This window comes from Leuciscus leuciscus, assembly GCF_965113295.1.
Source record: "Leuciscus leuciscus genome assembly, chromosome: 13".
Lineage (NCBI taxonomy): Eukaryota > Metazoa > Chordata > Actinopteri > Cypriniformes > Leuciscidae > Leuciscus > Leuciscus leuciscus.
In genome coordinates, this window is record NC_138737.1 from 26,841,772 (window position 1) to 26,858,712 (window position 16,941).

General features: G+C 35.1%; 1 protein-coding gene across 2 annotated transcripts in view; it reads right to left on the reverse strand.

Moving 5' to 3' along the window:
• inpp5l (inositol polyphosphate-5-phosphatase L) overlaps nt 1–16,941 on the reverse strand; it is a 32,299-nt gene that overhangs the window by 7,768 nt on the left and 7,590 nt on the right. For both annotated transcript variants that reach the window (XM_082187771.1, XM_082187770.1), the window contains exons 2-10: nt 10,181–10,222; nt 9,245–9,345; nt 8,851–8,938; nt 5,683–5,746; nt 4,347–4,450; nt 3,683–3,735; nt 3,237–3,356; nt 1,147–1,231; nt 956–1,051 (exon numbers count right to left, since the gene is read on the reverse strand). In XM_082187771.1, the coding sequence (XP_082043897.1) occupies nt 956–1,051; nt 1,147–1,231; nt 3,237–3,356; nt 3,683–3,735; nt 4,347–4,450; nt 5,683–5,746; nt 8,851–8,938; nt 9,245–9,345; nt 10,181–10,222 (753 nt within the window). The remainder of the gene's footprint in view (nt 1–955; nt 1,052–1,146; nt 1,232–3,236; nt 3,357–3,682; nt 3,736–4,346; nt 4,451–5,682; nt 5,747–8,850; nt 8,939–9,244; nt 9,346–10,180; nt 10,223–16,941) is intronic.

A 16,941-nucleotide genomic window follows, 5' to 3' on the forward strand; every position in this document is an offset into this window, starting at 1 on the left:
AGGAACAAAAAATGAGTAAAGAAAGAATAAACACAAGGAAAGACAAAGAGTAAAGACAAAGGTGAAAAGAGAAGGACAGAGGTTAATGCAGGGCATAAAAAACTAGCAAAGAACGGAGAGTAACTCCAACTTTGCTGGCAAAAAAAAAATGAAGCACAGGTCTGCAGGAGTGATCTAAATGCAAGCGTGCATTTTCAGGACTGGCAAGAAGTCAATATCAACCGTCCAAGAACCATAAATCTGGCTGGACAGTGTACTGGATATGTCTGAGCGCACACAAAAAGAAAAAAATTAATCATCTCCTAGATGCTAAGTCAGAGCCTTTAACATCTATGTTTACAAAACCTCAGGAAAGCAAGTGTCTCGGCAGATTTGGTGGTGGCTCTGTAATTCTGCATATTGGTGAATTCAGATTTTTTATATATATATATATATATATATATATATATACATACATGTGACCATTATTAATTTACTTAGTATGTTTAATATATATATATATATATATATATATATATACTAAGTAAATTAATAATGGTCACATGTCAATTAATAATGGTCACAATGGCCGACGTCTGACTCAAAAAAAAAAAAAATTATTGTGAAATTTGAAATGACGAAAGTGTGAAAGTGTCTTATTTAATTGATCTGTGTCAGCATTTAATGCGTCCTTGGTGAATAATAAAAAAAAAAATTCTTACTGACTCCTACGTTTTTGGTACAAAAAACAACAATTAATGGAATGTGTAAATAGTCGGTAAATTTACCTCAGACAGACTCAAGTTAACTTTTGCGATGTCTACTGAATGACTGAATCTTAATTTGTAGACTTTTCTCAGAAATAATTGATATATGCAAATGTTTGTGGTTAATTTGATTAAGTAATCAGCATATTTCAGTATCACCTAATTCAATATCTCTTTTCATCAAAACAGCTTTAAAAATAAATAATCACCTGGTGGTCATTGTCTTTCCCTTCACAAATGATTTTTTCTACCTCGTTGCTACTGTCTTTTTTTACCGTCTGGATATCAGCCGACATGGAGAGGTTCTGAACACAAACAAATACACATATTATTCGTTATATAATTGATGTGTGTATGGTCTCTTTGGTGTGTGTGTGTGGAATATATCAGTCAGATTTACCTGTACTAGACTGAGTGTGTCAAGGCGGAAATTGAAATCCCCAAACAGGAAGAAGGGAAGAGGACTGTAGCTGTTATCTTCCATCCTTCAAGACAAGAGAAAAAGTTTGATATGGACCACAAACCACATTACAACTCAATGTCTTTTCTGCTCAAAGACAACATAACACAGCATTCAACTGATGCATTTCTGTGTGTAGGAGAAAATTCTACTGGAAATAATGTTGACCTGGACTCGATTCTATTCAAGCTTTGATTTGATCATGATGAGTGAACTATGATATTATAGATTAATATTATTATACGTCAGTTCAGAGGTCACTCTTCCGCCGGAACTAGACTCACGTGTGGCCGTTATTATCGGAAGCCAGTGATTATAGTTTATAAAGTTATAAATATGGATATTTTTCTTACAATTACACATAGCTTCACTTCAGAAGGCCTTTAATAAAGGGATGGTTTGGAGTAATTTCAACCTAGGTTCCTTTGCACCATGACCTCGAGCCAAACACCCCCGTAAAAGTCCTGGCAGAAAGCGATGAATAAAGGTCCTTGCACACTGAGTCCGAAATTTTCGCATGCGTTTTTCCGTATTCGTGAATATTCGTGATTCGGTGGCTCTAAATTGTCAAAACACCATTCAAAATGCTTGCTACAGATGTGAAAAACGCTAAAAATTGAACCTGATCCGAATTTTTTTTTTGACGGACGAAAGTTTCGGAGGTAGTGTGCATGCGTGACTGACATAACGTGAGGTCGTATTTATTTTTTAACGGCGAAAATTTCAAATGCGAATTTCGGACTCAGTGTGCAAGGGCCTTTAGGATGTGGTGTAATGACGCCCAGTTCCAGGAATGCACTAATATTTTGTTGGTAGTACCAGTTTGCAACAATTATTAGTAACACTAAGTTGTCAACACATCGGAAAAGTTTTCCACTTTCCCCTTACACTTGTGAGTTTTGCAAATGACTTTTATGGGCTTTTCCCAAATCACAGAAGTGACGTCGACGTCTGGGTTAGCAGTAGCATGAGCCGTCAGGCAAGTGTTATTTAAATAAACTCCTGATGTACTTACAAACTTTCCAATGCCTTGTTTTATGAGTGCAGAACCTATTTGTACTACTGTAGAAGTTTGGTACCATTCTGGGCATTATTAGTGGGGTAATTTACGAGATACATCCTTGAATGAACGTTAGCGCCTGAACTAAGCCATCCGGCTGATTTCTCTAAATAAGCTCTAACTTTAATAACGTTCGACAAAGGTAATGGCTCGAGGTCATGGTGCAAAGGACCCTAGGTTGAAATTACTCCGAACCATCCCTTTAACCCCCTGGAGCCGTATGGATTACTTTTATGATGAATGAATGTGCTTTTTTGGGCTTCAAAATCTAGGGTACCATTCACTCTCTTATTACAAAGCTGGGAAGAGCCAGGATATTTTTGGACAATTGTGTTTGGCTGAAAGAACAGCCTGTGAGTAAAGTATGGGATATTTTATATAAATATATGAGATAAATTTGTGGGTGAACTAACCCTTTAATGAATGTAGGGATAACGTGCACTAATGCATGTTATTTAATTCTAATTTCATGTTGTCCTTGCATCCACTGTCATTTGTGACCCTGGACCACAAAACCATTCAGATGGAGCAATTTTATGAAATTGAGATTTATACATCACATGAAAGCTGAATAAATAAGCTTTCAATTGATGTATGGTTTGTTAGGATAGGACAATATTTGGCCAATATACAGCTATTTGAAGATCTGGAATCTGAGGGTGCAAAAAAATCAAAACATTGAGAAAATCGCCTTTAAAGTTGTCCATTTATGTTCGCAATTATGCTGCAATCACTCACAAAAATAAATGTTTTATAGTAGGAAATTTACAAAATATCTTCATGGAACATGATTCTTACTTAATAGCCAAATGATTTTTGGCATAAAAGAAAAAGCGAAAATTTTGACCCATACAATGTATTGTTGGCTATTGCCACAGATATACCCGTGCCACTTATGACTGGTTTTGTGATCCAGGGTCACATTTGTATTTCTTGAAAGTATTTACACAAATAATTCAGAAGCACAAACCTGTTGATGACATATCTGAGAGCTTTCTTGCGGTTTGCGGAATACACTGATGGGCTAGCGTTGCAGGCTATGAGGTTGGAGGCGTCGTGAAACAGATGAACGTTCACCAGGTCTAAACCCCTGCACACACACACACACACACAGATAAACACAAGATATATTATATATGGGGGTCTCTGTGACTGATGTGGGACATCAGCTGATAGGATGGAGTTCACAGGCTCCGCTCATTTATCACTCAGTCTTCAGGTTCCTGTACTGCTCTATTATATTGCTGCCATGTGTCTGCTATTAATGCGCTTCTGATGACATACTATTCCACTAACACACAGCTAACACAGAGTGTTTTCTTTGAGCTGAAGCCAAAAAACACTTACACGACAGACTGTAAAGAAAATTAAGGGGGACATCTCAAAAGGTGAAGAAGTGTGTGAGTGAAAACATACTGGTTGTGAATGATCCATCGTGTCCTCATGTAGCCTTTTCTGGACCACTTAAACTGTAATGAAATGCACACACACATATGCATTATAAAATTAAGGAGGCATCCATATCATTTTATAGACAGTGTTTGAGTAATCAATGATCAAGTCCATGACAGTATTAAAAAATTAAAGTATATTTTAGTAATAACTGCATGTTTACTATTTAACTTTAATTTAAATGACCAAACATTTAGATTTTGCATACAACCTTGTTACTGCATGATTTTCCCCTAATTATAAAATATGTAGCATTCATTAAAATTGTGACAACTAAAAAAAGAACATTATTTGGACCATTTGTACAGCATGGTGGGAAGATAAGTAAAAAAATCTTATTCCACAATATTACAGACATGAATATGTTTAATGAATGAATGAAATGTTAATCAATTCTTGAAATAATCGTTGATAGTTTGTTCTGATTCCAGTTTCTTTGTGTTTCAAGGTTTATGTAACAAATGCTCTATATGAGAGCATTTAACCAGTTTAAGGGTGAGTAAATTAACCTGGTGCATCCCTAAAAATGTAGTCAAAACAGAAGTGTGTGACACAGCAAAGAGAAATTCCCTACAATTGTAAAAAAAAAAAAAATAATAATAAAAAAGAACACTTTACACAGACTTACATCAGGCCAAAAGTTCTTGGGGAATTTCTCTTTTTCCATGGTAGTCACTCCTTCCAGGGAGCCCACGTACTTGTTACGGCCTGAGAGAGCTTTAAACTCCTTCACTACAAGGAGGAGGAATAAACAAACAAGACATATTGTAAGAAAAACATGCAAATGCAAAATCAATATACTAATGTTGGAGTTGTCGTGCAGCTGTAGCCTGTGAGAGCAGGATCTATGAGACACTGATTTGATAGGGCACCAAATTCATTGGTCCACTGATCTAAATGGCTCTTCTATTAGTCCTCTTCTTGAGAGCTTATTCATGAGATGCTGTGACTAGAACAGATGAAGGCTTGAGAAAAAAAGCTTATGAGGTTAAATCCTGTTCTATCAGAGACACTAACCAAACGAGTCAAAGGAGAACATTTATTTCTGTTGTGTTGGTTGGAAATTCTTCTCTCTGCTAATAGCAGTAAATGTCTTGTGTTTCGGCCAGTAAGATTGTGTGAATTGCACAAATTTACTTTTTTTGTTGTTGTACGAATTGGGAAAATCCTTGTACCATTAAACCCACTTCATTACACAATTTCCACGAAATATTTTATCTTGATCTTAATCTTTAATATAGAATAAAACATTCTGAGAAGCAACATTGTTCCTCAACTGAATTCTATGTATTCACCTGAATATGTTTTTAATGTAAAGCATCTTTTTGATTGTACTTCACTTCATCATTCATTCAAAATTTTTTCCAATGGAGATTGATTCTCATTTGTTTTTCATGACTGTAGTTCTATCAGTTAATACAATGGTTTTTTATAAGCATAAATTAAAGCCAGTTCAAATTATGTATACATGCCATATAGATACAATTTAGATATAGATACAAACATATTTTGTCTTTATGTTATACCATATTTGTTCTTTAGATTATATTACAACAATTAAAATTGTTGGGATGTACTTAATTGTCATGAAAATAATGTCACAATGCAAAAATCTTAATGGTCCTAAAAAAGAAAAATATAATTTCCTATTATACAGCTCTCCTGAATGCTGAATTGTCAAATTTTTCAGAATAAATTGCAGCTCATCCACAGGTAACAATGTATGACCAACTGACCACTCCAAAATATTTTGTTTATTTATTGATTTATTTGCTAAAAAGCCATGTAATAAGCAGGATGATGTGCAATCAGCTAGTCATTATTGCAAAATAACCCCCAACGTGGTGATCGGGATTTTGTAATATGACCCGGACTTGTTCTTGAAAGGTTTTGTGAAATTCAACCATAATATTTTATAGTAGTATAAATACTTTATAGTACATTTATCGAAATAATACTCTTACCATTGAAGTCATATAGTTGGATATTTTTCAGTGACTTGTGGATGAAATACATGCTTCCCAGAGCCTAAAATCAAATAAATAAATAAATCAGTCAAGCAAACAATTATACATTATTTTGTGTGATCTTCTAATCGAAAGCCCTAATAATATCCCGAGTGGATACAGGGCTAATGACCTGACAGCTTAAAGTCATGCACAATAAGGGGTTAATGGAGATCTCCAATGTCTGAAGAGCTGCTTTGATTTTAGATGATGTTGATGATGTACTCGCATCACAATCATTAAACCCTGACTTTCAAGACTCTGTTACAGTCGATTTCCTTATCCAATCATAAACTTGCCCATAGTTTTGGTACCCCAAAAAACACCTAGATATGCCCATGCAATACAAACCTCACACACGCACACTCCCTGCGTTTTCTGACAGCACGCTGAATGAATTTAATGTACTAGCTGCTTGCTCTGGTGAGCGCACATCAATCCAGCTCCGCAGAGATCAATACGGACAGAAAATTAAAACAATCACACAGGGATTAAACACAGGGCCCTCCTGTTGGCCTAACACGAGCCGCATGGATGGCAGAGAAAAATGACCTGCCATTGAGGGATGTTTTGACATGAAGCACACCACACCGTAAACACACACACACAGAGTCAGGTTTTCTTCAAAATATCCATCCCAGGAGAAAGAAAGAAATCTTGTGAGAGAAATTATACTTTTTTAATATGATAGTGCTTTCTAGATGACCAGTCTTGAGAGACTGGACATTACAACAGGCACATGTGCAACTGAAGCACAACAGCTCCGGCAGGGACCAGAAAGATGGGAAATTGGACTGGGAAATGACACAGACTGGATTAACCTTTTTTGAGTTTGTCTGTTGAGAATGCTATATTATAAGAGACTTCTTTTGAAAACCTTAAAAATCTTACAAACCACAGAACATTTGACCAGTAGTGTATTTGTTTTGTTAGCCATGAGCAAAGACAACAGACTTCAAATTACATACTTCCAGATTTCAATTCTTTAACACTTTAAGGCTAAAGAACTAAAAGCCAATATATTGTATTGCTGTAAAGTGTCATTAAATACTGTTGACAAGGATCGACTGTATTTGAAATACCACTGGGCCATGGGGAAAATTTGGGTCTGTTTGATAAACAAATAATTGTGTGTTGGCAAAAAATAATCAAATCTTGCTCAAATTTTCCAGCTTTTTATAATGAAGGTCCACATTGCAGTGCATGAACTCACACACACAGCCATCGGCTGTGTTAACACCCACCTTCATTCTCATTTGTCTCACATCATCTGTATTGATTTGTAATTAGTTTTCTGAAGGTTGTGAATCATCGCTTGACTGGGAAGAGAGTGTGTGTGTAAATGCAGAGAGCGTCTGGCACACATCGTACAAATGGTGTTTAGATAAAAAAATCACTTTTAAGTCAATACATTTTTATTAAACCCTGCACTGGCCTGATTGATGAAGATAGGTGTAAAGCTGCAAGTGTGCTGATCTCTCTTTAAGTGTGAATGTGTGTGTGGGGCTGTGGGTCCCGTTGAAACAGGCTCATGATGTGATGAGCCAATTTTTTGACAGAGATGATTTGTGTGCATCTATGACATTTCAATATTTGACATAAATTTATAATTTGGGAACAAAAACTGAGGCAGGTGTGGCAAAGGGCCCACGTACAGAAAAACTCACAAACCCTCCTGCATCAACAAAACAAATACACACTCACTCACTCACTCACTCACTCACTCACTCACTCACTCACTGACTCACTGACTCACTGACTCACTCACACACGTACACATTCAGTTTATTTATCATGTTCAGATGAGAGGGGCCTAATCAATAGTTTTAATCTGGAGTTAAACGTATTGACTCGGTCTGCTGCCTGGCCACTCCCGCACATTAACCCAGTCCATCAAGGTACAGACCATACACATTGTGTACAAACACACAGACAGCACCTCTCACCTGGGTGGGCTGAGGGTTAATACCCTGCCAAACACCAGCAACTTATTTCTATTCACAGATTTTACTAAGTTACTTTGAGTAATGAAAGGGGTGCCCCTAGGCTCTATCTTTGGTCCATCACTGTTTTTAGATAGTAGCTGACCAATAATTTACTTAAGAGGTCTTTGTAATTTTATATTTTAATATGGTCTCCCACTGTATGTTCCATTTTGAATAACTTACATTTTTAAAATCTGTTGTAGTTAAAATAAATTCAAGGGTGTTGAAATTATGAATCAGTTTTTTTTTTTTTTTTTGAAATCGGACTGATCTTGTTTTTGAGTTCAACTCACTGACTCAATGATCTGGTCGCAGTCGCTAACAGCTTACTGTGGGGAACAATTATCAGATAAAAACAGTCTGTTCCTCACGAAAAACTATTGGATGGCTTCAGAATACTATTTATTTATTATTTTGTAACACGCAAGTAAGCTATTTTCTGTGAATGTGCAAGACTCCCAATTCATTAGCCACTACAGATAAATATCTAGAAGAAAAACAAAGTGCAGTAAACAGTCAAACTATTTGCACTATGCGTTTTTATGTTTGCGATAATACATTAAAATTATATGATAACAAATACGATCTTGCAATATCCAGCAGCATAACGGAAGCGAATGACAATGCAAGCTTCGCACAATCAACTTGCCAAAGCTGCTGTTACATTAAACATAAGGTGGATAGATTACTATTACTATTTATTTTATTTTATTTTATTTTTATTTAATTTTGCACCTTGAAAGCCCCCTGTCCTCATTCACTTTCATTAAAGTGAATAGTGGCCAGGATACACATCCACTATTTACTTGTATATATAAATGTATATTTGGTTTATAATGGCGGTAATAAATGATTACAGAATTTATATTTTAAGTGGACTATCACTTTGACTTTGAAGCACTGCTGTGAGTGTAGGTAAGAATAGCACTAGAATCACAGAAAGGTGAGTATTGGAAGAACAATCTAAAAATGGTTGTAGGGCTCTATCTAGTGGACATACAAACCAACCACAGCACTGATGTTGCAAAAGACAACACATTTAGTTAGTGCATGACTAAATGTGTTAAACGTGTTTCCCTTGAACTAAATCACTAGGGAAACAAGTGAAAATATCAGATGTTGCAACAACTTTAACACTCACCGTGAAACTGTCCACAGCCTTGAAATGACTGTCTACATAGACAGAGCTTCTGTCGAAGTCTGCCATCTCAGAGCTGGACTCTATGGCCCTATAATCAGAAGAAAGGAAAGGATGAAAATTATATAATTCTATATATCAAAATAGAAACAATAAATCCTTTGTAATCTGTTTAATACACTACTATCACATCATTCAAAAAGGACTGAAAAATAATGCTACTATCACATTATTTGGATATTTCTGGACATGCAACAATACATCAGAATACCATGTAAATACCATGGTATATAAACACAATAATCAGTGGTCTGGTACTATCTGATTCTGACGATACTGCCACAGTACTTTTTAATAAGGTGACTCCTTTATATCACACAATCTGCCATATCCTCACCAGAAAAAGTTCTCTGCATGGCCCATGTTTAACATATAGTCCTTTCCACCAACTTCCTGAAAGTGCAGGGCGATGAAGCGTGGCTTGTAAATGCGGACCGTCTAAAATGATAAGATTTACATTAGACATACAATTAATTCACTATTGTGTTTATCAGCTGTTGAATCACAGAATTCATTAAAGGGATCAAATCATGAGAATAATAAAATAATAACATGTTGTTTTTTTCTTAAATAAACAAACATACTGTAGCTAGTACTGTACTGTAACTTCTCCAGTCACATAGATGTAGAAGGGATAATATAATTCCTAACCCCAGAAAAACTAACCATTAGTAGAGTAAGATTTGGGGAAAGTCCAAATTGTTGTGTTCATGTCAGTCTGATCTTAATAGTTTGTGTGGCACATTTCAACATGGATTTTTTTATAGAAAAATACATAAATACATAATACATAAATATATATATTTTAAAAGCAACTTCCAAAAAAAACTTTATTGCTATCTTTGATAAAGTTGCACAAATAATGTTACTAGGCAAAAAGACAACCACAGACTATTCAAATACAAGGTAACAGATTTTGTATGCATTAGATGCAGAGATTTCCCAGCAGGAAAATCATTAAATCTGTGATTCAACTTTGTTTTGCTCACAACGTGACAACAGCAGATAATATAACATGATTTAATGGTGTTCCAAAGACAGGTTGTATAAATTAGAAAAACACCTTTAGGTTTACAGTGGCCGAGTAAAGTTCACTCTGCAAAGGTGTGTGTTTACAGCAGGTTTGAACAGATGGAGAGCTTAGACAAAGAAATGTACGTGTGAATATTAGAACAGTAAAGAGCATGTAAAAAAAAAAAAGAAGAAGCTTTTAGTTTTTCTACTATGCTACATAGAGCAACATCAGACGTGAGTGTTTGAACATCAAACTCACCGTGAAGAACTCTCGCAGCCAGTCTCCCTCAATTTCACCCACCTGAGAAAAAGAACCAGATTTCCCTGTTAGGGCACTTTAATAATACTAATAACATGGTCAGGTTATAACGACTGCTTTAAGCTTTGAACTGCATTGTGGATTACATTTACTTGGAAATGGATCTCATTTCCATTCAGAGATATTAAGTTTGAGTGCTTTGATTGTGTCAGTACAGGTAAATGTGCCACTGAAGGTCTTTATCAAACCAGTCCAGTAATAAGTGCTATTATAGTTCTCTAGACAGACAGACAGATAGACTTGAGGTGTGTTATGCACTTTGCACATTTACTTTGTATTTCACAGCTGAATTTTAAATGATAATAAAACAATAAAGCAGCTGTGAAGCGATATATATCATGAAGAGTCTGAATGTTGTCACCCATCCATGGGGTGAAAGTACAGTACATCCCTCCCATTAGATTATCGAGTTACTCTAACCTCTTTCCCAAACTGGACAAGAATAAATGCATATAATAACAAATATAATATTACAAAGATGATCGTACATGCAGCATATGCTGCTGACAAACAGATCTAAAACTCGAAGAATGAAGCTATTGTGTGTTAGAAAGGAAACACAAAGATTTTGAACAAAGAAAAACATTAACATTTAAAAAAACTGCATGAATAATTTAAGAACTGAAAGCAAAAAACATTTCAAAGTGAGTGTGTGCGTGTGTACTGGCGGAAAATTTTGTTTAAAAAATGTTAAACCGTTATCTGAAGGCTTTGAGAAGCAGGTTTCAAATACGGTTAAGTCTGATACTTTAGACATAAACATATGAAAAGTAAAGGTACTGTTTCAATATCATAAACAATATGTCGCAGGCTCAATTTTAAGACAATAACTTAGCTTGTAATTATAAAGTGGAAGAGATTAGCTTGAATTATAAACACATATGGACCTGGTTGAGATGCACAAACAAACAGAGCAAATGTTTAGATAAGTGTTAAACAGTGTTAAACCTTTCAGAAAAATAAACCTATGAATGGCCTTGTAAGACAAACAGAACCTCAGATACTTTAATCTCCTGAGATATGGACAACACAAACACATACAGTCATTTGTCTCCACACCCCTTAGAGTGAAGTTGCGAGAAATCTTCTTTCCCTTCTATCCTCCCTTCACATTTGTTACTTCTCCCCCACTTCCTTCCCTTTACACATTCTTCTCTTCACTCACTTCACTTAGAAAGATTATATAAATTATTATAATGTTCTATGCCAATGCAAGTGAATTAAAAGTCACGTTTGGTATAATTTAAAATGTCTCATTGTGACTGGTACAATGGTCTCGTCTCCACAGAAGTAAACCAAAAGGTAATAAAGATTTCAAGAGTTTAGAGATACTTTGCTTACTGTGGTGGGTGTGCCCCTTTCCCAGAGTCCTTCATCCAAACTAACTCCTGTTCCCTGACAAGGTGCAAATCCCTCAAGGTCTATAACCCTAGTCAATGCAAATTCCTGTTGTAAGTTCATGCACCACATTGAGGGGATGTTTTGTCTTTAGTTATTTAAAGAAATGCTGAAAAAGTCTTTCAGAAACTCTGCATTATGTATACTATATTTTTGTCAGGTATGCATCTTTTACTCATTATTCCAGAGCATTATCTTTTAACTGATTATGTAATTGACATGATACATTTACCTGACTAAAAAAATATTTTTACATTTGGATTTATTCTGATTTACTCTGAAATTATTGACTCAAGTAGATTACGTTAAGTCCATAACACCACAAGTCTACACTCAGGTTAGTAATGGACTAAAATATAGCTCAGCTGAAGTTTTAGAGCTCCGACTAACACATTGGCATTAGTCATGTATATTTAGAATGTAGAGGCTAATAATGGGTTTTTCCATTTAGAACAACAGTGTTGTTAGACCAATCTAAATAGGGAGGAGCCTCAACCTCTGATTATTGTATAGTATTATTCTAACTAAGTGTACGTGGGAAACCACGGCATGATTATACGTTACCATTAGAGAAAGTTAAGTTGGTCGGCTTGGTTCTATGGTAATGGTTAAATATAGTCTTGCCTTAATTTAGTGTGTACAGACCTATGGGGACTACATAATATACTTTTGGTAATTAACAAGCATGGTGCGGTTATCTAAAAGTAGTAGTAAATCGCCTCTGTTAATGACCAATACTGACGAGTTTGTGATTATGAGGTTGTATACCCGGCCGGTGCGAGACTCAAAAGTATTATAGGAATCCGGATGAACGATTGTGATTTCAATAGAGTTAAAGAGTTAAACAGAATAATCGAATACGTAGCTAAACTATTATACAAATGACCAATAATCAGTTGGGATTATAACCTAAATTAACTCTGCTCAGAGAACATTTGGTCCCTCTCTACAGAGAGTTAAAATAACTCTGAATCAGAGTTAAAGTTAATGATATACTTAAGTGATTAATTAAGTGATGATTGGGCATTAGTGATGAACACCTGCTGTCAACAAGCAGAATCACTGAAGGAAAGAGAAACAACAAGAACAGAAAAAAGAGAAACACAAGAACTAAAACTGACTTCCAGCCACAGCCTTAGATGAAATCAAATGAAGACAAAAGACATTAAATCTCTCAAGTTTTCAGCAGAGGAGGATTAAACAATTTCACAAACAGCATTACCAGCTTCACTTATTACTAACCAGATTTACTTAATTGGTGGCATACGTCTACAGAAGGTCTTATTGAGAATTAACAGAGGTTTAGATGTTGACGATTTATTGAAAATGTTTGATTACCATTATGGTGATCAGTGTTTCCTTTAGTTGGGCAGTTTGACTCTTGGCTTTTTTTGCAAGTTTGTGGTTTTGTAACAGTTTTTTACCAAAACACGCCATTTGTTACAAAGAAAGCTAAAAACAAAGATGAGCAGGTGATACAGTTTTCAACAACAAAAAGTAGAATAAGGCACTTATCTCATCACTGTCCCAAAGTGGTTATTTGATGTAAACAGATTATATTCACTAACAATTCTCTCTTGCCACAGATCGGACTTTCTGAATTTTGGTTTTTAAAATACATTATGGGGATTTTTTATTTTTTTTTGTAAAAGACACAGACATCAAGAATCAGCATATGAATCTCAACAATGGTGACATGCTTCATGCCACAATGCATGCTGGGAGTCACAATAGTATAAAACTCATGACTCCCAGGAGGCATTGCGGGATGAAACATGCGGGAATCTCATTGTTGAGATTCATATGCTGATTCTTGACGTCTGTGTCTTTAAAAAAAAAAAAAATTCCCCATTATGTATTAAAAAAAATAAATAATTGAATGTCCAATCTGTGGCAAGAGAGTATTGTTGGTGAATATAATCTATTAACATCAAATAACCACTTTTGGACAGTGATGATATCATTTTTTGTTGTTGAAAACTATATCACCTGATCATTTTTGCTTCTTCATTTCAAAAAAAAAACTAAGTGTCAAACTGCCCAACTAAAGTAAACACTGGTCACCACAATGGTGACCAAACATTTTCAATAAATCATCAACATCTAAACCTTAATTCTCAATAAAAACTTCTGTAGACGTCTGACAGAAATAAAGTCAATCTGGTTAGTAATAAGTGAAGCTGGTAATGCTGTTTGTGGAGTTGTTTAATCCTCCTCTGCTGAGATCTTGAGAGATTTAATGTCTTCCTTTGTCTTCAGTTGATTTCATCTAAGGCTGTGGCTGGAAGTCAGTTGTAATTCTTGTGTTTCTCTTTTTCTCTGTTCTTATTGTTTCTCTTTCATTCAGTGATTCTGCTTGTTGACAGCAGGTGTTCATCATTAATGCCAATCATCACTTAATTAATCACTTAAGTATATCATTAACTTTAACTCTGATTCAGAGTTATTTTAACTCTCTGTAGAGACTAGAGGGACCAAATGTTCTCTGAGCAGAGTTAATTTAACTCTGGGGATTTTGCTGTGTAAATTCGTGCTCGTAATAAAATGTTAAATGAGTTAAATTAAATGTATGAGTTAAATGAGTTAAATGACTTTGCCAGTGAAAAAAAAAAAAAAAAAAAAAAAAACTATGCAAGACTATACGTGGTTTGAGGCAGTCTCTAAGGAATGAAGCAGTGCATTCAGTGTGCGTATACTTAAATCTGAAGATCTGTGACCTGCCGTGGCAGGTCATGCATAGCAGAAATGCCTTGTATTTGAGAGTAGGCAAAGGAATTAGGATCGACTTGATAAAGCCAGCAGCCATATAGCTCTAAAACATGAAATGGATTCAGGAAGGAGCTTAGATATTTCAGTTATGAAGGTTTATATTGAGGTAACTAGGTTCAATTACATATTTCAGATGTGTGATATTTTTAAGCACTTCAGGCATTTCAAGCACACCCTTGTGAAAAAGAAGTACACTTTAACATACTGTTAAGAACTGGGAATGTCATGTTTTTTGGACACTCAATTACATGTTAATTGAGTAAATGAAAAAGTATTTATTATAGTTTAAATTTATATGAAATCTAATTAGCTGAACTTGCTTTTTTGACCTATTTGATATGATTATAAATGCTATATTGAATAACACACTACAGTAAAAATAATAACCAAGTACTTTAAACTTTAAAAGTATTTTAGTCAACAAGAAAATAAGTGTAGGCCTACTTCTTTTTCAAACATTTAAAGAAAAAGTTTAAAACACTTTAACGTAAAACTTTTAATTTGACATCATTTCAAAGTAAACTTTAAACTTTTACTTAAGTGTTAAGAAACACTCATGAAAGTGCACTTGTTTTAATGGGGTCATATGATGCTTTTTAATGTCTCACTTTTCCTTTAGTGCGTAATATATCTGTTTGTGCATGTATAATATCTGCAAAGTTACAAAGCTCATAGTCTCCCACAAAAGTATGTATTCTATCTAACAGAGAACACTGATCCTGACCTGCCTAAAACGCCTCGATTGAAGTCCCGATATGAAATATTATGTGATAGGCTATATTAGCATAATGTCCGGCCAAAGGCATATGCAAAGAATAAAAGATGAGCCTTCAGTAAATTGTAGTGTTGTCTTCATGTCGTGGAGACGCTGTGAATTTGATGTGAAAGCAAAACCTTCAGAAAAAGTGATCTGTAGTTTAAATGTATTTTAATTTAAATGTCAGAAGAATGTAATGCTTGGTACTTAAATGTGATATCACAAGCATATCTGTGGTAAGAGCTCTTTTCAGTCTTCTGCATTCTTTTCCTCATTATTATTTTCTCTTTTGTTTTGTAACAGAATGAAAATGGCAACATATGTTGCATTTGTGGTCTGCTCTCCTGGTTTACTGTACAATACATCCCATGAATGATTCACTGGAATGCACTAAGAATCTCTCGTTTTCTCTCCAAATCCTCACGTCTCTTTCCAAGTTCATTTTCACACAGATGCTTTAAAATGTAATTCTCTCCAATTTGTACCTCTAATCACTATTAGCAGGACATTTCTAAAGCAGGTAACTACCGTATTTGTTATCTGTCAAAATGACAGAAAACACTTTGAAATATTATCACTCAATGAACATTTTTGATTAAAGGGGTGGTATAATGCCCTGTTCACAAGATGTAAAATAAGTATTTGATGTCCCCAGAGTGTGTGTGTGAAGTTTTAGCTCAAAATACCCCACAGATATTTTTATATAGCTTGTTAAAATCATCACTTCTTGAGGGTGAGCCAAAACGCACCGTTTTTGTATCTGTCCCTTTAAATGCAAATGAGCTGCTGCTCCCAGTACAGAGGGCGGAGCTTCAACAGCTTGTGTCCTGAAAATTTCAAAAACGTTTAGCCTTTTATGTTCAAACTGGAGTCAGACAAACATGGAGAGACTCAAGAAGTGACAACATGTAGACAACATTTCTGAATGGTTAGTTGATGAATTTATGTAGCTGATGTGGAGTTAACCATCTTCTAGTCATTGATTAACATATTCTGTCATGATAATCTATAAATCGCGTTCCCGGGGGCGGGTTTATGTAGATTGTAGGGTTGGTGATGTCACTAACCCGGGAGGAATGTCATGTAGTCCCTACCAGCCGTTTGTTGTAGTCCTTAAAAAGCAATTTCTTTAAAAGAAAATATCTCCCTTTGCTTTGAACTTTGAGCGTCATAACTTTTCAGATGTTGTTTGTGCTCAAGCAGCAACATTACACACTAACTAAAGTTAGAAAAGTGAAATCATAATCAACCACCCCTTTAAGGCAACATAAGTTAAATAATATAAACAAATATTAGCCTACTAAAGTGATATTTAACACGTCCATAATAAAGCTGCAGAAATATCACGCTTTTGGGGTTATTCATGGTGTGTTGTAGTAATTTGATAATACTTTTATACAATTCAATTTCCTTTTAATGTTTGATGGTTGAGGGGTGAGTAGAATAATGTGACTTCATTGTACAATGTACAAATTTTTTTAAGCGTATTATAGAGCGAGACTTTCACTGATTGTTCACAGTTTAACGGAAATTACTCCCATAATTCACGCAAAGCATAATGGGGCATAGGAAAAAGGTGGATATGCTGAAGGCATAAATGGGTGTGGGAATTTCCCAAATTTTGAACATGGCACTTGCAGGACTTTTATGGAATACCCAAAACCTCGCACCAAAAGGATAGCCATAGCCTATACTTAGTTTAGTAAGCAGAAATCTGAAACATGATACTCAAATTAGAGGAAGAAGCTGATCTCAATTGAAGTCACTAGACCGATTA